Source organism: Diorhabda carinulata, chromosome 7 (assembly GCF_026250575.1).
Source record: "Diorhabda carinulata isolate Delta chromosome 7, icDioCari1.1, whole genome shotgun sequence".
Taxonomy (NCBI): Eukaryota; Metazoa; Arthropoda; class Insecta; order Coleoptera; family Chrysomelidae; genus Diorhabda; species Diorhabda carinulata.
The window spans coordinates 21,796,537-21,820,773 of record NC_079466.1 but is presented as its reverse complement, the minus strand read 5'-3'; the positions used below and the strand labels follow the sequence as shown (position 1 = coordinate 21,820,773).

General features: G+C 33.0%; 1 protein-coding gene across 3 annotated transcripts in view; it reads left to right on the top strand.

Annotated features, from left to right (window-relative positions):
* LOC130896809 (fat-like cadherin-related tumor suppressor homolog) overlaps positions 1-24,237 on the top strand; it is a 418,340-nt gene that overhangs the window by 300,392 nt on the left and 93,711 nt on the right. For all 3 annotated transcript variants that reach the window (XM_057805125.1, XM_057805128.1, XM_057805127.1), the window contains exon 5: positions 20,027-20,088. In XM_057805125.1, the coding sequence (XP_057661108.1) occupies positions 20,027-20,088 (62 nt within the window). The remainder of the gene's footprint in view (positions 1-20,026; positions 20,089-24,237) is intronic.

Here is a 24,237-nt window from a genome sequence, read left to right as displayed (position 1 = left end):
TACGTATAGTTTTCGTCAGGATTGCCTCAAATAGTTTTCGGTCAGGTCCTTCTTGCGTAAATACTGATCAGATTATCCTTATATGCATGGTTTTAGAGAGGTTCAAACAAGCAAACATTATTTATAAAAATACTTTATTGATTATATAAACTCATCATTTGATCCTGAGAGATTCCTCGCATGGACATGATCAGGAAAGCCTGGAAAAAATATTTTATATTCATTCCAATATTTTATAGGATAAAACATTAAATTATCTCATTTCCCTTTAAACTAGTTACCCGTCATATTCACTACTACGCTTTATCACAGTAAATGTGGAATTGCTATTGACTCTTGAAGTGATTTAGTATTCACAGAAGTTTCTGGTCTACTTTACAATCTTCAACGAACGGATATAAGGAGTCTATTATTATCATTCATTCGATAGGTCGTTTTCCTGAAGCATATTCGTAATGAAGTTATTAAGGAAACTTGAGTATATCTATATCTAAGAATATCTAACGTTTCCTTCATTACTCGTTATCTAAAAGACGCTATGTACTCGTATGTTAAGTTATATTGATTAGTACTAGTTTGAAATGAATTCCTAAGTTGAAACTTTAATCAAATCAAATTGAGAACGAAATTTTTGGAGACGTCGGTTGTCAGAACCGATTTTTACCGGATAGTAAATGAATACATGTTTCTGAGAAGCTTAACAAAAGCGTATTTTCTCTAATTGCCTTCAACCTAGTGCCCTTTTTGTCGAGGGTTACAAGAATAAAGAGGAAGAAGTTACATAAATTCCAAAAGCAAATCTAAACGTATAGGCCTATAAGCTATTATATCGAATTAAATTAAGGGAAAGGGTTTTTAGTGATACTCTCTCAATGTTATAACTATATACAGAGTGTAGAGGTGAAAACGTATAGTTACATAGAAAGGTAAATAAACCAAATCACAACTTTGTAAAAAGCTATAAAATAAAAGTTGATACTTTAATAGAACTTCAAGTGTCTAAGGGACATTTGGAATCACTTAACTATGTCGATGGTTCCCATTAGAAGCGGTCAGTGTACAAGAAATCTCATCGAATACAATAGTAACTAGAAGTTAAGTAGGTAGATTTATGATTTCTCACAGTCACATTAATATAAGAAAAAAATTAAGTAATCCGAGACGATACGTTAATTAAAGGTAAAATAAGGGACACTTTGTATTGCTTAACTAGATGATCAATGATTTATACTAGAAGTAGTGATATAACTCGCTTGGAAGTATGGATATAACCCCAAAAATGGGGGTTTAGTGATTGATTATTTTGAAAATCATGTAACTGCATTTTCGAAAATAATTTGGGACGTTTAAATCAAACATAACAACATAAGATCGATTGTCTTCTTCGAGAGATCATCTACAAGACATACGTAAAAGTTTATACAAATTGACAGTCGCAAAAAGAGACAACGTAACGTGAATAATTGACCGTACTAAAAGTTTAATTTGGTAATTATACACTTTCGCGGTCACCTGGTTTTTTGGCTCTAGAAAATCGAAAAATGGGTGGATTTTAATGATCTTTGTATCAAAATGTTCCATTTTACGGCGGATTTATAAAAAAAATTAGTAGAAATAGATGGAATGGAAATTTCTCATAGTTTTACTGTTTTAAATCATAAAAAAAACGGTTTTGCAAAATTTCAATTCTTTACAAAAAATTATCTCATTATCAGATAAAGTTCTTATATTTTTTTGTATTCTACATAAATTAATAAACAATTTAAAAAAAAATCCAAAAAGAATGATTTTTTCAGTTTTTATAGCTTAAAATGAAATCGATGAAAAACAATCAATTTTCGTGAATAGTTTCCTACTATATTCTATATTCTATATAATCCGCCGTAAAATGGAACATTTTAAGACCAAGATCATTAAAATCCATCCATTTTTCGATTTTCTAGAGCCAACCTAACCTAACCTAACCTAACCAAAAAACCAACATAAAAAACCTAACCAAAAGGGTAATTATACACTTTCGCGGTCACCTGGTTTTTTGGTTAGGTTAGGTTAGGTTAGGTTAGGTTAGGTTAGGTTGGCTTTAGAAAATCGAAAAATGTGTATAATTACCATAATTACCATAATTTTTTGTAAAGGATTATTTTGCAAAACCGTTTTTTTTACGATTTAAAACAGTAAAACTATGAGGAATTTTCATTCCAGCTATTTCTACTAATTTTTTTATAAATCCGCCGTAAAATGGAACATTTTGAGACCAAGATCATTAAAATCCATCCATTTTTCGATTTTCTAGAGCCAACCTAACCTAACCTAACCTAACCAAAAAACCAACATAAAAAACCTAACCAAAAGGGTAATTATACACTTTCGCGGTCACCTGGTTTTTTGGTTAGGTTAGGTTAGGTTAGGTTAGGTTAGGTTGGCTTTAGAAAATCGAAAAATGTGTATAATTACCATAATTACCATAATTTTTTGTAAAGGATTATTTTGCAAAACCGTTTTTTTTTTACGATTTAAAACAGTAAAACTATGAGAAATTTTCATTCCAGCTATTTCTACTAATTTTTTTTATAAATCCGCCGTAAAATGGAACATTTTGAAACCAAGATCATTAAAATCCATACATTTTTCGATTTTCTAGAGCCAACCTAACCTAACCTAACCTAACCAAAAAACCAACATAAAAAACCTAACCAAAAGGGTAATTATACACTTTCGCGGTCACCTGGTTTTTTGGTTAGGTTATGTTAGGTTAGGTTAGGTTGACTTTAGAAAATCGAAAAATGTGTATAATTACCATAATTACCATAATTTTTTGTAAAGGATTATTTTGCAAAACCGTTTTTTTTTACGATTTAAAACAGTAAAACTATGAGAAATTTTCATTCCAGCTATTTCTACTAATTTTTTTTATAAATCCGCCGTAAAATGGAACATTTTGAGACCAAGATCATTAAAATCCATCCATTTTTCGATTTTCTAGAGCCAACCTAACCTAACCTAACCTAACCTAACCTAACCAAAAAACCAACCTAAAAAACCTAACCAAAAGGGTAATTATACACTTTCGCGGTCACCTGGTTTTTTGGTTAGGTTAGGTTAGGTTGGCTTTAGAAAATCGAAAAATTTGTATAGTTACCATAATTACCATAATTTTTTGTAAAGGATTATTTTGCAAAACCGTTTTTTTTACGATTTAAAACAGTAAAACTATGAGAAATTTTCATTCCAGCTATTTCTACTAATTTTTTTTATAAATCCGCCTTTAAAATGGAACATTTTGAAACCAAGATCATTAAAATCCATCCATTTTTCGATTTTCTAGAGCCAAAAAACCAGGTGACCGTGAAAGTGTATAATTACCTTTAATTTGATGAGAGCTTTGTTTAATGTGCTGTTTTTAGCGAATTTTTGAATTGAAGCTCTTCCAAGAACGAATCAACAGCTTGAAATCATACGACATTGTATAATATCTAAAATTCCGTGAAACAGAAAGATCACAATGTTTATTTTACTTCCTGAGGCGTACAAATCCGATATTACTGTATTTCGGAAAATGTGTAGTTATAATTTTCGTGACTATTGTTGAGATTTTTATGTTATTCTAAAAATAATTTTCGAAAATCATATCACAATAAACATAGATTATTTTTATAACTTCACAACGACCATAAATTAAGTATCAATGTATGGACAAAATCAGTCAAAACTTTGAATGTCTATGATTAAAGATTAAAAGATTAAAAATATTTTTGTACTAAATATTAAGTTCCATGAAATGCCACTGCCGTGACACTCTCTCAGCTTTTACAGCGTTGCCTTTATGGTCCACCGTCGTAAAAAAAATAATACCTCGTTTTATTTAAAAGTATTACGATTTTTCGAATAATGATGGATTATTTCTGCTGTATTCATGAAGTAAATGTTTCATTTTTCTGTGTTAATTATTTCCAATGTAAATATTTCGATGGAGAGCGCCGTGCTTTGTCAATTTTCATATTTTTTGGAAAGATATTTTCACAATAATCTTACAATAGTGTGCAATTTTCATAAATTCACAGCTCACCTGTATATTGGTATTGAACATCTATAAAAATAATAACATACGAGGGTGGTTCAGGTGTGAACCAGAATTTTGGTATAAGAAATTTTATTACAGTGCAATCTCAATATAACAAATCGGAAGGATTTAACAAATTCTTCAATGTAAAATATACCTTTACATTACGAACATTTTTTGCGAACAACCTCTTTATAACGAATTTTCAACTATCAAGATGCGATCTCAGCTATTCTCGCAAACATCCAGTGTAACCACGTTTACGACACCGAATTTTTCGCGCGTTTATTAAAAACTTCCGGTTTATATTTGAAACACCCTCGTAATATCAAAATTGTTACATAAAAAGGAAACCTCATTGCAGTTATATTAAAATCCACGGTTTCCACACGCAATTTGACTAAAACGAATTTGGTCGGTCTTCATTTTGGATTCGATTGTTGGGATTAATAAGAAACGACTTTGGCGTTGCAGATTGGTTTGCATGGTTGAAATGCATTATTCACATTTTCGTAGTATACGTTCTCATGTTCGGAACCGGACCACAATCATAAATTATTTTAAAATATCGAGAGTTCGATAGTACAAAATATGCGGCTTGCAACGATTATATTATGTAAACCGTAGTTTGGGTATTTCAACCGATACTTTGGAAATTCAATATTAAATTTATCATGTTGGCTTCGGAAAGGAATTTGTCTCAAAAAATATAACGAAACATGTTTACGTTCATATGAATTAAATACAAAGACGTAGTTTATTATCTGTTCTAATGAACATCCACTCCATTCCTGCTTAATAGGAACGAATCGATTGGTATTAAAACAATACCTACATCTCGAGCCTACAAAAATTATCTGATCCAAGAAAATGGATCCTCAACTGCGATAAGTTCCTGGATCTTCAATACAAGTTACTCCGAATAGATTTGTTCAAATTTTTTCAAATCATCTTCTAGTTGGAGGTGAAAAAAATTGGTAAAATCAAATCAAAGTTGTAGATCTTTAAATTCATCATAGTGGCTAGTGTTTAATTAGAACTACCTTGAAAAATTTTATAATTCCGTTTTTAAATTTGATGTTTGTGAGTGAATCGACAATAATTAATGAATTAATGAAAGTAAGCATTATAATTTCTGCGTGAACATTAATATTTTTTGTACAAAGGCATACTTTTGATGCTTGAGATTAAGGCTTCTATATTTGACACTTAATATAAAAAGAATTTCACTCAAAAAATAGCATATAATAAAGCTTTTCCATATCCCAAATATGCAGTCACTTTTTGCTGTGAAAACCACTTCTCTGGTGTTATAATTTAATTTAAATTTAGTTTCTAGTAAAAAACAATCAAAACATTAACTGAATATACAGATCAATTGTACAATCAATCGAAGATGCTGATCCTTTCTTTGGTTAGGTGTTCGGCAGGAATCAATAACGAAGCAGATTGATAATATCAAAAATTCGCAACTAAGTTGTGTAAAATTGCATACTAATTACCTGATTTATTTTAGTTTGTTAAGAAACATTAATTTTGTTTGTACTGTGACTAGAATAATACAGTATCATCCATACATTTTTAACAATGTAAACCTTGAATCTAATTTATTTTACTGATGTATTGAATGAAAATAGTTTTAGAAAAAATCAGGTATTATTAACCAAATTACTAAATGGGATTTTTTACGTAATAATTGAGAAAGCGATTAAAAGAAATTCCAAATTTTAATCTAAATTGTTAAATGAAAATTTCTCTGAAATTGAAATCAATAATTTCTTAACAAGTTTGGAATTTTTTTTGTGGGAGGAGAAAATCGCAATTTTCGGTGATATTTCACAAATCTGTAATGATCTTTCCCTAAGTTCTTGCTACTCTAACTTTGTAAATATCAGTAGTAGCTAAAAACATCTTAGGACCACTTTCGTGTGAAGATCTATAGCTTTTATTGAAAGTTTTTTTCACACACTTTTTCTTGACATTTCGTTTGAATATCGGTTAATTCGTTCGGCACTATTCGACCACTTTAATTGATCTTTACTAATGATTTTGAATTGCGATGGGCTAGTTTAGTTTTCTACCGCTTTTCCACTTCGAGGTCTGACTATTAAATAACGAAAAAGGGTTTTATTATAAATATTATTCTACATTCGAATGCTCCCCTTCAATATACTCCCCTTCCCTCGCCACACACCTTTCCATACGTTTTTTCTATTGATCTAAGCAGTGCTGGAAGTCTTCTTTGGTGAGTACCTTCAGGAGCTTTAACGTTTTTTGCTTTACCGCTTCCATTAAATCAAATCGGGTCCCTTTCAAAGCAGATCTTGTTCTAATCTTTCTAACTTTTTAAGAAAATCTGACCAAACCCGTAGATGCAAGAGTTTTTGGTCAGGAGTCAGATTTTTTGGCACCATCTTCGCACAGACTTTCGTCATATTAATTACTCGAACTCTAGGCGTACAGTCTCCTTATTTGATAACCAGACCTCGTATAGAAACGATTAAACCCACCCGTTGTACTGTTCCCTAATTCATTGTGTCTTCTTCAGTTTCACATGTTTCATTTGCTACTACGGCTGCTTCAAAGTCTTGTTTCCATATTTCATATTTATCGCACTCTATGTATATTATTTATCCATATTACGTAAATACTGCGTCGTCAATAAACAAATATAGAATGATCAAAAGAAAGTGAAGCAATTCTACTTTTCATAGATTAAGAGACTAGTCTTAACAAGTTACGACATGTTTAAATTAAGGCTTATAAATTTTCACATATGAATATGAAAACCGACAATACTTCTGAAACACCCTCGAGGATTGACATTCTGCTCCAACAATACACCGCTAAATATTATCAATCAAAAAAATTTGTCTTAAATTAAGTAAAAGTGTGGAGAAATTCTCATATCCTCATAGCGTCTAACGTCGGGGGTTAAAATAAGTATACGTTGATGCTTCAATTTTGTCGATATCGAAGCAAACAAGATTTGTTACTTTGGTAAAGTTTAATCTCAATATTTTTACCCTATTCCGCTATAAACACGAAAACTGAATGTAGGTAAAAATTGGTTTAGCCTTATCACAAACTATCGAAAACTGAATGAACTTTGCTTATACAGAGGTGGACAAAAGTCAGACAAAATGAATTTATTAGAAGAAAGTGAGTGCTCAAATTGATGCCAATCTTGATCAATGCATCTACGGCAACGTTTATTATCGCCATTATCGGAGAGGCAGGTCCGGCGAAGAGTTTCAAATTCTTCTTCAATTGCAATTAGGAAATCGGGAACGGTACACGGTCCTCGCGGTCTTGGTCTTGGCCCCACAGGAAGAAATCACAGGATGTCAGGTCGTACAACCGTGCGGGCCACTCAACCAATCCTCTTTTGTCTATAATGAACGTAAAGGTACTCCCGCGTAGTGCGGAGAAGCTCCATCCTGTATGAAATGACGGATGTTCATTTGTCCACGTAAATGTTCGAGCATTTCCAGATAACTTTAGCCCGTCGCGTGACACCTTAAAAAAATACGGACTCACGAGACCTACCCAAACATGCACCCCTGACTTATCATCTGTATATTGGGAAAGGAGAATGATTTTAGAAAATATTCATTTTCAAATTTTTCATTACAAACATGAACACATGAGTGAAATTCATACTTTTGACCACATGGTAGAATTACAATAAACTCTGATGCTTTTAATAGTAATCGATTGAAACAACTGAATATTTTGTAACTTTTGATGGATATTAAAAAAGTTATCATGTAGAATCAGAGCTGCTGGAATTTCACTACACACTGCTATGAAATCTTTCATAAATATTATCAAGGTTTATTATTAATTTCATGAAATCACTGAATGTGGACAGTTGCTTGTTGAAACCAATCTTTTCATTAATTATTTTTCGATTGCTAACGTGCATGGAAGCATTTCTGGTTTATCTCTAAACTTTCTACTCTTCATCTACTCTTGGCCGTTATCCACATTTTCCGAGTCGTGGTAGCTTTGACAAACCAATATACGAAATTCACCATTTTGATTTTGACGCGTCCAACATCAATTTCACTTCGACTATCGCTTCCTCTGAATATATAGAGATTATAGACATTGTTACATACTTTCTCGTTCTTGTTTTGATAATGATGGATTCCGATTTCAATAAATAGAGTATGGTGATAATCTCAGTTCGTTTCTTTGCTGTACTGAAATTTACAATGTGAATTATATACATACAAACATTTCAGGGAAATTTTTTTATTTGTACTGTTAGATGTTTGTAACTTGAGTGACAATTTGTTTCCAAAAATTTCGTATATTATATGTAGAAGTGAAAATTCATTTTTTTGTTGGTGGAATATCGATTAAGGGTGTAATAAGTGAAAAAGTAATTCGCCGAATTTAATTTTTGATGAAAAAACATTCATAAAATTTTAATTTGATTTTTATGTCAATTCTAAAGAATAGTTTTAAATCTTGGAAACGATTTTATTAGCTTTGTTGAAGTTCTCGAAAAGCCAGTACCTATTCAATTTCAGTTCTTAATTAATCTTTCCAAGATTTGTAGTAAGTAGGGATTTACATTTTTCAATTTTTTCTCAATTCCGTCAAGATATGAAGAAGGGATATTTTCAACTGACTCTAGAAATAAATTGCTGTTCTTGAAAATAAAAAAAAAGGAATATAATTGCTAAAATACGAATCTCGACTAGACTTACATAAACGCTTTAGAATCGGCTCAAAAATGACAGAGTAATTTGTTTTCAAACACATAAATCGTTTATTAAGAACAAATTAACGCAAAATGCCAAATTTTATTTTGAATATCGCATTCCTAAATTTATGTACATTAACTATTACATTCATATAAAAACCTGTAATCAAAATTATTAGATAAACCATCAATACATGTGTACAGCTCAACTGGCCTTATAGGTCCAAAATTGTAGTTGCTCTACGGCTATTTTTGTTCATGACTGCATCACGTCATTTTTTTATTCTTATTCTTTCGAAATCTCTACATGATTTTATCCATTTATTCCGTGAACGCCCTCTTTCCCATTTCGTCCGTTCTTCCCTTAACAAGGATCTTTTCCCCATCTATCTTCATCCATTCTGAGTAGACCATAGAGTCCTTTGATCTCTGCATTCGTTTTTCTTTTCCACTCCCAAAATCCTCCTTAGTACCTAGATTTATTTTATTCAAAATTTAACATTCATTGCCATACAGCACCTTTGTATCACTGTCTTGTAAATGCGTAATTTGGCGGCTCATAAAATATCCTAGGACTTCAAACGTTTTGTTTCCCTCTAGCTAATATTTTGTTAAGTACCCTGGTGTCACCTTCTGCGTTACTTCCAGGTTATCAAACTCCTCGACTTTATCAAATCCAGACTCCTTGTTTCACTCTGTCGCCACTTTCAATTGAAGTTGAGATTATTCAGATCCCTGCACATATTTTGTTCATTTATCCATATTCTTTTGCTTTCTTTTCAAACATTTTTTTCTCGATACTTTTTCGTACCACATCATATAATAATGGGGTTCCTTGCTTTTAACCTTTTTTTGTCTTCAAATTTTCCGATACGCTTCCTTCGACAGCTACTTCATCCTAGGTGTAATTTGGAATAGAAATAAGCGTGGAAATTTATAAATTAGTTATATCTATACCAACATATTACTACGAAATGTGGATATTAACCAAGAAAAAGTTACAAATAATGATACTGAGATTGCTCCGAAACATTAAGAACAAGACACGAATAAACCACATAATAATAGAAACGTACAGACAAATATTAAATAAAAAACATGTCAATCGATATGGTTCGGACCAAATCAATAATTCTAATCACAATAGAGGAAAGAAACTACCCCAAATAAAATATCCAGAGAAAAGGAGAGAATTTTTAAGAAAAGAAACCCAACACCATTTCGTATACCCATAAAGGTAAAAGGACGTAAGGATTCAGTGAGTAGGTAAAATATTTACAATTTATTAGAATTTTATTTCTTACAAAAAGACTTTAAATATGACTTACACGGTATAGGTTCAAAGGAAAACTTATGGTTAAAGGCATTAACGATAAAATTACTATATACAACTGAGCTTTACCCTAAGAAGTTATCGAATACTTCATTTAGTTGTTCTAGAACAACAATTATGGACCACGAAAATTTTTTTTGTTGTTCATTTTGAAACTGATCAATTATAGTCAAAACCTTACCGAGAACCTGAAAATTAGAACGAAAAGTGGCAAAGACAAAAACGTAGTTTTTACTAAATCAATTTTTAATCAAAATCCGCTGGTTTCAATTTTTCTTTGAACGTTTGTACTTCCATTTTATATTTGGCGATATGGATTTGCAATTTGTGTTATAAAGTAGTAATGACACTGAATTTCACCATATTTTGATTGGTTGTGGAGCTGCGTCATTCTGAAACCCATCGTATCATGAATATTATAATTAGATGGAATTTACATAGAATAACCAAATCATGATATGCTTATAAACAAACATGATAGTATCGAAATCCCACTGAAGAAGAAAGTACTTTATACCAGTGATGAGATATTTGATAATGTTAATCTACTTTTTCCAAAGCATCGCACCAAAATAAGTCATTTATAGGATGAGAAGAATGAGTTTTCGGTTACTACCATTGATCTGCACTATTGCGGACATTAATCTTGAGTGCCAGAAACTATTAGCGTGGTGTGGGATAAATCTTGGGGTGTGTCAACTTTTATAGCTTTTTTCACTTGTTCACGCTCTAAATGAAACCGAAATTATCTTTCGTTGAAGACAACGACAACGGTAAGCGGTCTTCCAATTCCAATATACTACTATATGTAATTATATTGGCAATAAATTCAAATATCATTGGAGATTCCATGAAATATATACAAATCTGAACTTGAACCGAATTGAATTTTTGTAGTGCGGTGAAAGAGGAATTGATAAATATTTTCCTACATTTTGTGCACAATTCACCGAATGGATATAAGGCATGTATTCATTGAAATGATGTACTGAACCGTCTCAAACCAAACATACATCCCTAGAGACACTGTGCTGAAGAGACCTAGAATATCAAAAAAATCGTTTAACTGGTTTTATAGTACAAGGTATGTCTGGAAAGTAATGCGTCATATTGCAGAGCATGTGGATAGGTAGAGGGGGGCGTCTGGAGCGACAGGATGCTTAGATTAGTGCACATTTATCTCGGAGCGCGGTCGAGGCTGAAGAAAATGCTATCGGAGACTTATGTAATACTTCATGGTAGCACAAGATGTTCCGGTGTAGCCGGGTAAAGATTGAGGGTACTCCGAATTTCTATCATCTGGACAAACTGTTACTGCTAAATTTTACTCCGAAGTGCTTGCGACCAAGATTGAAACAAAGATGGGGCTTTTTAGGTATTTATTTATTTGCAAGGTTTCAACACATGGCGATCTCCAAAAGTATCCCATATTCAACATTTAACCATCAAAGATTCCTTGAACGACTTTTGTTTTGATGACCTTACTAGATGTGGTGAATCTTGATGAGATGAGTGCTTGTTCCAATATCAAATCGTATTTAAACTAGATTTCATTTTGATTTTGTTTCTTAACTTATAATTTGCTTAAGATAAGTTATATTAGATTTAAGTGCTCAATAAGTGCAAGAGATTCCTATCTAGAAGAATTTTATCTTCAACTTTTTAACTTCAAAAATTCCTTGAATGACTTTTATTTTGATGAGTTTTCTACAAAAATTATGGATCTTAATGAGACAGGTGCTTGTTCCAATATCAAATCGATTTTAAACAAGATTCACCACTTCTAATAAGGTCTTCGAAAAAAACAAGTCATTCAAGGAATTTTCGATTGTTAGAAGTTGCATGTAAAATTCTTCTTGACAGGAATCTGTTGCACTTAATAAGCACTTAAATCTTAAAACAAAAGACTCAAAATTATTTTTATTTAAATAGGAATCGGCAAGTTTTGAAGAACTTTTTTTTTTAATTTCTCAAAAACTATATTAGGCTGATTTGTGACACGTATTAATGTCGAATTTTATAAAAACATAACCGGGTTTGTTGAAGAAAAAAGTTTTGTTCTATCGCGACAATGCTCCTGCTTATTTGTCCTGTATTGGAAAAAACTGAAATTTTAAATCTGGATCCAATTAAAAGTTTCTTCGATAAATTTTTCTGATAGTAGCGAAATAAAAGGTTGTTTACTTCTGATATATAAAAGTTTGGAAAGTTGGAATTTTTATAAATCGGATCTCCACCAATTTTTTAACAAGATATATTAAAGACGTTCTCCATATGGTGCAGACTCAGTATATATTCTTTTCCTTTGAGAATTATCTTCTGTTTAATTTCATTCTCTGCCCGCGTTTCCCGTTATGTCTTCTTCTTCTTCTTATTTTAAGACTATGTCTTGTGTTTTCAAAGAGGCAGCCTAAGTTGTGACTCCGAGGACCAGCTCTCATACCAGCTCTCATACCAGCGCTTTGGTGGTCTTCCAGGCGGTCTACTTGTATTGGGTCTCTCTTTCTTTGCGATTTTCGCCAGTCGTTCGTCGTCCATTCTATTGACATGATCTCTCCATGCTCTTCTTCTAGTTCTGGCCCATCTCACTATATCCGGAACGTCACACATTCTTCTAATTTCATTCTGTTATGTAAATTATTAATTATCTCGTTTTCGTTCTAGTGGGGGCATCCGACCTTGGTCTTTCTATCTATTGATGGTTCCATTCTTTCGATGACTGAATTCATTTGCCTCTCAATTAGTGTTTGTCCTGTTACAGTTCTTAGGTTCTTCCTATCAGTTGCTCCTAGATTTTGTTTTTTATTACCATTTTGCATCGTTGGAGCTTTGCCATTTTCATGCATTTTGTCTTTTTGGTGGTTATTAATCTGTTTCTTGGTCCATTGTCTTCCACGGCTTTCATCATTTCATTTATAATTGAAAAGAAGAAGACTGATACTGTTGGTGTTTGTAGACGCTTCGTCAAAGTGATATTAGCAAATTTGTGTACTTAGGTCCTTGGTGTATTCCTCATGCATTCTACTGTAACTGTTTCTGCTCTCAGTAGTATTGGAAAATTTAATGTTTTTTGAAGTGTAAAAATTGTGTCGTACCTTTCGATTTGGTTTAAATTTTTGGTATCAAAATTCAATTAATCTGACACCAATTCATATTTCTATCAATTATAAATAGAATAATAGTAGAGAATCTGGAAATTATTATATTACCATTTCATTTCTGGTCGAGTTAGTTGGCTTGGCATTTATTTCCATTTAGCTTTCCCATTATTCACAATGGGATAATAATAATCTCTCAATCACGAAAACCATTTTCATCAGCGATAAATCATTCAACCACACACAGTCTTTTCCTGTACGCTGTATGAATTCGTGAAATTATAGTTGGTTTTAACTTTTGATGTAATAGTTGGAGCAGACGCTCGAAATACAGTGCCGGGGAATGAGAAAATACAAGAATATTCATTTTTTCTCTATTTATACATGAAAATTCATGTAAAGTTTACTGGAAAACTTGGAGGACATTCAAAGAGTGTCCGAACTTTTGAGAAATTTTCCAGAAAGATCCAGAATTTTACCAGAGATTGTTGGAATTTTCCGGAAAGATTCAGAATATCATGAATTTTCCACGAAATTATCTACACGCACCCTAATTGCTTTCAACCCCCGTATCTTTCACGCGTTTACAGTAGGGGCGCACCGTCATAAACCACATTCCCCGATCCTCATTCCAAATTCCAACAGTTACTTTTCTGATAACTTGTTTTGTTGATCGTTCAATCGATACTTTCTGTACTCTATTTGTTGTTTACCTTTTTTGAATTTAGTTTTCTGAAGACGATAACTTGGTGTTGTAGTGGTTGAATTCACTTTGCGTTGAAGCATTTCTCGACAGTTTTGTATGGAATGGCTTTCATCTGCATCTCCTTCTATTATCAGTAATGCTATTAAAATATTTCCCTCTCAGCACACGTTTCTTTGTAAGAAGAAACATGGTATTAAATCTGGTGAATACGGTGGATGTGCACAAATAGAAAAAGCGACCATAAACTTGCGAAATCAAAGCGATTTATTAAACTGAAATTAGGAGTTGCCAGTTATTAGATCAAGCATGTTTGATATCGAATAACAAATTCTGAAAATACGATCTCTCGAGTGGCTATAAAAGCAGATTGACAAGCTTCTTCATGTGCCGTGATCGTTCACTCCGATGATGACTATCATTTCTTCTTTACTATTGCACGGAATAGCTGCCTCGTTCCCGAATTATTGACGAAGACTTTTCAACCACGATGTTATTCGTCAACTTATGCTTCTCCTACCTATTTGCCTTATACAGAAGATGTCTCGCAAGTAATGTCGGTTTTCGTAACTTCTTGAGACTAGTCTCTTAATTCTATGAAGCTTTCCAAGAAATATCCAAATCTAGTTAACCGAAAGCAAGTTCTTCTTACAACAAGACAATGCTAAACCACATACTGCGAAAATTATCGAATTCCTACCACATCCGTTGACATTTAGTCCTGATCTTGCACCGTCAGATTACTATTTATTCAAAACCATAGCGGAATTATTGAGTGGTAAAAAATTTTGGATCCAAATGTGATATTTAGAACCAAGTGAGAAAATTTCTTGCATCTAAGTCCAAATAATGATTTTACATAGGTCTCAAAATGTTTGCTGATTGTTGTGTTTAAACCATGGAATACGATGGGCTATACTTTGATTTTTAAAGTTTTTTTCACGATTTTTTAATAAAGAAAATATTACCAAGTGAGGAATATCGTACTTTACAGAGTTGCGCATCACTTGACGTCGCTTTAAAGTGCTGATTGGTTCTAAAGTTTTTTTTATGCGTTCAAGAAGCTCGGGCTATTTTAAAAATTGATTTAAAGTATTTACCTACCAAGTAAATGATTTCAAACGTTTTTTTTTCAATAAGATTGCCATCGACAATCATTAATCCTTTTGGTTACGACATTGCTTTCAATTGAATCGATATTCTCGTCCACTACGCGAATGTTGAACAAACTTTCATTTCGGAAAGTTGAAGTATCGATAATGGAAAATGACTTCACTTCAAATGCAAAACCATGTTACAGTATAACTGATGACGATCGAAAATTGATCGCTTCAACACATAATTTATAGGTTATGTAGGTGTAGTAATTCGCATTTCTATGTGTTATACTTGGAAAAGTTTGTAAAAGTTTTTATTTGAATGCGAATTGGAAGTAACATAAAGTTTGAAATAATTTCCTCCTGACTAACATTGCACTTATTCCAACGTTGAATGCCATGACTGGAATGGATTTCATTCACTCTATAGTGGTCAGAAATAATTTCAACAGGAATCATCCTATAATGTACTACTATAAACTACAGGGAGTCTCATAGGGACCCAACTACTTTAGTTGGAAAAAAATATATTATACTTATTTTCATGTGTTTTTATTGGTATGAATTGAAAGATAAAAAACAAAATTTTTTTCACCTTGTTTTTGAATCATTATATCTCAGAAACGGTGGCTGTAAGAAAAATAAGTATTAACACGTTTTTTGTAGATAATTTTATGATCTACAATTTTCTTCCAAGGTATTTTTGTGATAAAGTTCATCGTTTTGCTGATAATCGCGAAAAACTCATTTTTTTGACCTATGACCTTGAATAAAATTTTTTTCATACACGGAACATTCAAATTTTATTTTTAATTGTATTCTAAACAATTTTACAGATTTTCAGCTTGATAGGAATTTATGTAGCTTAACTCTTATTTTTTGGTCTAATTTGACCGGACTAAAAACGAATCCCCGTTGGATGCAGGAAGTCCAACATCAGGATCGTTTGTCTATAAATGTGTGGTGCTAGATTTTTAGCAGACGACAAATATATGAGCCATTTTTTTAACGAGAAAGTTAATGGAGAAAGACATTTACACTTACCACATCGTTTAGAAGATATACCCTTAACCTTTCGGTGTGACTTCATTCCATATAGATCAAACAAACCCTGATAGATGGATAGGACGTAGAAATTTATTTATTTGGTCACCTAGATCTCCAGGCCTAACTTATATAGATTTTTAATTGTGCGACCGAGTAAAAGATCTCGTTTACACCAATAGATCTACGATAAGAGATGATATAATTGAAGAAATAGGACAGGCAATTCGCAGGATTTCAATAACTGCTGTTCTATCCATCCCAACGACTGATTTCATTTATATAAAGTGATAGAGGACTTATGGAGTCACTAATTACGTAGTTACTTATCCAAATTGTTAATTGTTAGACTTATTACATGGTTTATTCAATAATTTGTACTAATTGTTAGTAATATTAACTTTACATTCATACCACGTTATCTAGCGGCAATAATAAGATTATTATGAGATTAGTTTAAATTACTGCGGGTACACATATCTCGTGACATTTAATATTAATTTAGTTTACTTTTAAATACCTTCTTAAACTTTCAATCTTCTATTTAAATTTTCACCTGTATCTCGGGGCCAGTTTTGTTGAATGGCTATATGGCTGACGGCCGTTTTTAGTTGCCCACCCGGTACAAGACACTAAACATCAATACCATTCAAACGAAATAGCAATCTATTAGGTCTTTTAGTTCTACAAATCCGAATTTTTTCTCGCGCTATATCACATCCATCCTACTAACAATTTAATCATCGTGACAGATTTTTTTTTTTTGGAAACGGCGTCTACTTTATATCATTTTACTTATTCCCAGATCGAATTACAGCCGTGCTGCACCTAATTTTGTCGTAAAGGGCGGGCCCGATTCGGTTTCATCCTACAAAAACCTGGACTTTTCTCAAATAACATTTTTTTTTTAATTCGGCTCGTGATCGAGGTGAGACTACGAAGTTTTATGCAAAGCAAACTTTTTGATACCACAATAACTGAATCGAGGAAAATCCTTAAAGCACCAAAAGACAAGAATCAAAACTTTGAAATTCTTCTAATCCGCTTTTCCTTGAACAACAGTTTTATCACTATACGTGATGTCTTTATTTAAGTTTTTCCTGCTAACAAGTTTTATCATAAAAATATTTACTATTTGACATGATGGTATCACAATTTTTAGGTGCCGTATCGAATTGACGTGATCGCAACCATTTACGAGGGTTGCTACTTAAGCTTTGAAGTATGGCAACACTGATGTGAATACGTTAAATCTGACATTGACATTTGACATTTTTAATAGAGAACGTACTCCAAACGTATTGTTATACGAGTGTTATTTGAGTTGTTTACAGATACATTCATCTTGGTCAAAAAATGGAATGAAATCGTGCGCTTATTTTCTACGACTTTCGACTTGGATTAAACCAACAGCAATATGAGGATCAACAACAACAAATCCAACAGAAGTTGTTCGCGCACGAAGCACTTTGAACCAAATAGTCATCTGCCGATGCAGATGGAGTACCCGCCACCAATCCTCTTATCGCATGGTTCCTAAGACCATGTGGTATCTATTATATCCTTACTATCGAACTAAACATGGAAAAATTGTTTGCCGACGGACTTTCTGCTGCTTAACGAGCTAGTTTTCTATGGCACTACAGCCCATTGCAAGTATTGTCGTTCCTAAGTTTTCTATCCCAGTTATGGCTGTCCAGAACTGCCCTTTCACAATTGTGTAAGACTGATTGAGTCTTCTGCGACTTTTTGCAACCTTTTCTGAAGTCTTCCAATTAGCCGAAACCCTTTAAAATGGATTCAATGGATTCTTGGTATTCTCTGTAGACTAATTTACACTATATGGTAAATTACGAGAACTATAGTTCACCAAATTATAATACAATGAAGAAATGTTCGGATAAGAGACTGTAACAAACACAAAACTAAAAAAAATATCTTAAAATGAGAAAAACAAAACAAATAATAATTTATTTCACTTATAGAACACCATGTAACTATAAAAAAAGTTTGCAGGCATATAGAAATACAAACAGAGGAATTTTTGCAATCGAAAACCAAATCAAACAATTTTGCATAGTTGGTTATTTGTTTTATTAACGCTAGACAAAGTTTGACTTAAATAGACGTTAATAAAACAAATAAATTTAAATAATGATTTCAAATTCTACGCCCGTAAGAAAATAGTCGATACAGCGGAACATTTTCAAAAGAAAGCAGCTCCGAACTGAGGCAAGGGACGATCGGCTTTGCAACCTAAAGGGAAACGCTCTGTGGCTTCAGAAGAGTCGTTTAAGTGGTTTCAAAATCGGTCAATTCCCTGTGGCTGAGTTGCTTAAGTCCGATACCTCGGTGGAATCGCAGTTAGACAGTGCCAAAAATAATTCCACGTCGTAATTTTCTTTGAGTAGTTTTTCACTAATTCTCTTTATGGTTACTTAACTGAAGCGGTTTCTTCAGTATCAGACTCAACAGTTAAGACAAGGTTTAAGACACACGCAAATTTCACCAGCTATCGAGTTATTTCAGTCCATTTCATTACAGTAGTGACATTTACATCAAATATTACAATGAAATATTCATACAAAACTTAATATATAAGTTTATACCTAAATGAATGATCACATTTCTGAATATAGATGAACGACAAAAATATACTAGCCGCCAAAAATATACAGGCTGTTGTTTTTTAACAAGTTTTGAAATTCTATTTTCCGATTGATTAGAGAAATTTTTGACAAATACGGAAGGTTTTCCTACACTGAAAATCAAGGCAGCGACTTGGGAATCAATTTTAATGGAGTTTAAGTGTTTTACCAGTCATTCCTCCATAAGAATTAAAAAATTACTATTAAAAATATAATACCCTACTATAATAAATGTGACTGTTGTGGGATTGTGGCAAAATTAAACACCAAAGTGTACTCACTTTAATATATTTCGAGCTTTCGGATACCTATGTATTTATCATCGGAAAATTAATGAATCGAGAATTGTGGTACCTAAAATTTAATATATTATTAATACATAAATTTAAGATACCACGATTCTCCATCAATTAATTTCTTTATGATAGGTATCCTAAACCTAGGAATATGCAATGAAAAGCGTGTACTTTGGTATTGAATTACCACAATCCTACAACAGTATTATTTGATGGTGGAGACTTCACTCGATATTATTCTTATTCACCGCTGTACACTTAAAACTTGTTTCACGATGGTATTTCATTCAGCGAAGAGGCGGCTATGTAAATAAGCAAAACTGCCATTACTGATACTCTGAACACCTCTAGGAAATAACAAAAACAACTGCATTCTTCTATACTAACATTATGAGCTGCATTGGTTCATTGGACAGTTTTCCAAGACCAGAGCTGGATAATTTCGCTGAATTAGTTAAGAACAGTTGGTTCTAACAAACTGTAAACTCTTTGGGAAGTTGCCAGAACCATTTTACCGGTAAGGCGAAGCTATGAAAAGGTTACGGTTCAAATTCCAACGATTTGTTTCTAATCCAATGATATTTTTTGAGGAGGTACATTGGCATGAAGATAAACATTTTGTTTTCCCTTTTTTTTCGTTCTAAAATAAAATGTTTTCCAAAACGTGGTGTGGTATTGATGTGAGGATAATATTTTGGAACACTGTGTATAATCTTACTCATAGTATTGGTTGCATGCTTCTTGGAAAACATTTGCTGTTAGGTATCTCGAAATGAACAAGTTTAAATACATGCAATTATTCAAATATAAGTTTGTAAGCCATTAGCTTTTTGTTTCTGATTTGAGTTGCCTCAAAACGTTCACTTTAAATAACAATGCTATGTAAATGAGACGTACAAAATTTCAATAAGCAAAACTCTTCACCGGAATTAGTTTCTCTTTCCTTGAGCAACTTTTGCAATGAAACAAATTAATTGAGACTCTCTGCCTGATTCATGGTGTTTCCATTCAAAGAGTTCTTTTGTTTCAGGTATCATTACGACGACATCTAGAAAATTGGACAGAGAAGCTCAACCAGAACATATTCTCGAGGTAAGTGTAATTTGTACTTAACATAATGATTCGCAATTAGTCTGCATAATTTTCGAGCTAAAGTGAAATTTAATTCATTAATGTAATACCATCTAATGAACTATTAAATGTACAGAACGCTTAATACCGTTGCACTTCATTTGCCGTGTTGTCTTATTGTTAGAATAGTCGAAGTATTAAGAAAATTTTTTAAATAACGAAAGATTATTTTCCTGCGAGGTAGACAACCCAAATAACAAGCTTTTGTAGTTGTGGTTGCCTTTATTCAAACTTCGAAACCGAATTTAGCAGGTAGAATTATGGTGAAAAACTCGTGCGGGTATTCAATTTCCTTTTCTACGTTTCTTGAGTTATAAAAAAGGCTAATCATGGTAAACGAAGCTGTGTTGAAAAAAGCTCTGCGAAAGCGTTTTTGTTAACTGGATAAAATCTGAGTAGAGGCCATTTTGTATTCTACCTAATTTGGTATCTAATTAATTGAAATCCAATTTAAGGCATCGTAAATTGTATAACCCAAAAGCAGAAAAACTAGTCACAACATTTTATTTCATCGAGATACTGTCCAAACAAAAATTAATACGGAAAGAAGGGAATTTCTTTTATTATGAAGAACCATATAAACAAACTCCGCTTTGGCTATGTATATCACTGTTAAGTTCCAATGCAAACATGAGTCCAACAGTTGATTCGGTTCCTCAAGCTTAAGGGAGCCTCAATTTCATTATTCTATGCCAAAACAGCGTCATCAGATCTGATTTCTGAGGTACAAAGAAGGCATAGTCTTCCTAGAGTATCTAGGAAGCACTATTGAGTGTTACGCAGTCTGTGCGATTGTCTACTGACTGTTTTTTAATTTTTAAAGTTATCGCAATGAAGTTTTGAACTTTGATCTTGAACTGCATCCTTACAAGCTGAAACTCAAACAAGAATTGAAAGGATGTGACTTTAGAGAAAGAGACGCATTTGCTAATGAAATGTTTAATCGATTTTCTAATTTTGACAATATTCTTTTCTCTGATAATGCCCATTTTCATATTAAAGAGCAAACTCAAGCAGCTCCTAAAATAGTAGGTTCTTTTATTTGATAACGCGCTCACTGTTAATACCGAACTCTATGGAATGTTTTTGGCACAAAAACTTGAATTTTTATGAATAGTGAATTCTGGACTTGGTTTCAACAAGACAGAGTTAGCAGTCACAAGTCGGAAGTCAAGATTTGACACCTCTAGACTCTTCTTGTGAGGATACCTGCAGCCCAAAGTCCACAGTAAAAATCTAATGATTTCAAGAAGAATATTCGGCAGAAATTACATCACTATTCTTGAGGAAAGTTTTCTATAATTTTCGTTCATGGTTGGAGGAGTGCCGATATAAAAGGGGTTATCATTTATATGGTGTTATTATTTTTGACTTTAACTATACCTTTGGTATTTACCAAAACCAAATTTTCAGTAGAGAATAGCCTTTCAGATAATGTAGTTCAACAAGAATGTTACGAGAGGAATAGAAAGTGCTGAGTATCTAATTTGGTGTCATTCAGCTAAGAAATTGGATCAAATTGATAAAATCATGGAGAATGCTTAGAAGAGGCATCTCTTAAGTATAAATTAAAGAAGGAGGACATGTAGAGTTATTATAGTTCCAATTTCTAATCTGAAAAACTCACAGAACTTGTATTTTTGAAAATTCTGGACTTCCAACTACACCATTTATGAAAACTGAAATATAGCTTCATGGAAAGGGCAAAATATTTTATAAATAACTGTTAAAAGAACTCATTCATACGAGTAGTACAAATAATGAATACTAAGGACTTCCTTTCATAAAAACTATTGAACCATCATACATTTCTAGGGGATTGAACAATAAATGTATGGTTTGAACTACGGATAGAAAATATGGACACCAAGACGAAAACGGTTCATTTCCATGTCATTCTTCCATTAAATTGGCAATGAAGAAAATTAGTGATGATAAATATATGTATTGATATTTCATGATTCTTCAATTAAGAACAATCCATACTTTCAATAAATCCCGCATGGTGGTAGTGAACCTGACTTTCCTGCGTAGAAAACTTCAATGATTTTAGTGATTTAATCATTAGTAATAGAGTAGAATTGAATAAGCCTCAAAATTTTATCATTTACATACCCAGAATATTCCTTTATTACAAATCAAAGCAGTGCTTGAACCACCACTACTCTACCATTCCCTGATATTTAACTGTAAATGTGTAGCTTAACAATCTAACTTCTGTAATTCTAAAAAGGACTTTGGAACGCGGAGCACCACCTTTTCGTACCTACCCCACGTTCAGAATTAGTTGAGGGCTCAATACTTTACTATGCAAAAAATGCACAATCACTTGCCAATTAAAATCAAATCGATATCATATTTTCCAGCATTCCGGAATAATATGAGGGCATATTTAGTGGAAAGTGCCTTCTACTCTGTAAACGACTCATTGTGGTTTTCTTCTGTACTCGTATATTGAAAAAAATGAGAGTATGACATTTACTTTTTCACCATCTCTTTTAATCACACCTGGTATGTGATAATTGAGTTTCTTATAATTAGTTTTCGTCCACCTAACATTTTATTTACGGTAATCAGGCGACGGACACCAGGACGGATAAAAGGACGATGATATCGTACAAATTTTTTCTTTCTTATTTCATGCTTCAGTGGCATATACTTTTCTTATCAAAGTGATATCCAGAGATTTGCATTTCCATGAATGAGTGGAACAGGAAACTTTTTAGAATTATTAAATCAACTCTCACAAATCACCTGGAAAAGCACATGCACAAAAACAAACATTTACAAAGCTGAAAACTCAGATAGACCTATGTCAGTCGTAGCAAAAGAGGATTAATTCGTACACATAGAATCCTTTCATTTAAATAACTTATTTTAGAGGTAAATCTTACCTAAACCATGGGTATAATATTACGTCAAAGATCGTATTTCGCCCAAAAGTGGTCTGTATCCCAAATTAGCTACAACAAAAGCTTATGGAAATTAGTCGGACCGAAAATGCCAGAACTCAATTACGATCTAATCGATTGATTAACATAAAGGTATGTTTCACCTTTAATGTACTAGATGTCGGAACTTATATAACTATGAATGAAAGAAAAGTGACGGAAGACGTAGTTATCACGAATTTTTTTTAACAAAACAAAATTATCGTGAAAGTTTAAAAAATTAATAATTAATTTTCCTCTTTTAAGTAAAAAGCAAGCACCAGAGAGTGAACCCTTTTACATACGAGTCGCGCCTGTCGTATGCAGATGCCTGTGGATATTGATCTTGAACTCTGTAGGTTGTACTGCTCGGTAAAGACGTGTCTTTGTAGCTGATTCCATAGAATTGCACTTCTTCAGAAAGGAGTCTCGATAAATTGAAGTTCTTGGGGTGTGCAGGTGAACTTGTTATTCATGAACCACGTCTGCTCGTCGAGTAGGTCTGCTCTAGGCGGAATTGTGTTTAACGTAATGGTAGTATCGATAAAACAGAGTCAGGTCTGCGACCTTTTTCTATGCTTCAAGCTGTCCAAGTTTCTGGTCAACTCTGGATACCATATAAGTCGATGTGCTCTCTTGTTTATTGAGTCGAACATCTTCAGGGAGTCGAGGTCCAAATATGCGAGCAATATTCCAAAGATGAACGAATCTGGGCCTTGTAGACGACTGGAGGTTGTTGCGGAGTATATAGGTTTATGATCTCAAAAAGGACTCCAAGCTTTTGTTGCGCTGCCTTGGCTAAATCGGCCACGTGACTATGCCAAGACATATTGCTTCTAACCTCAACACCCAACAAGCGAATTTGCTGAAATGGTGATATTTTATGCATTAAACTCAATCAAATTGCTCCTACTCCATTGCAGAATGTTTTCAAGATCGGTATTGATGGTGGTAATCTGTTGTTGCCTACGGATTTGGGTAGTATCTGAGTTTATTGGGTGGTTGATTTGAACGACGATACCAGCGTGCTATCGTCGGCAAACCTATAGACATGTTTTTCAGTTTTATCGAGTAGATCGTTGATGTACAGGAGAAAGAGAGTAAGTATGATGCATCCCTGAGAAACACCAGCGTTGACCTTAAACCTTTCTGAGGTGTGTCCATCGTTGGTGACAGACCA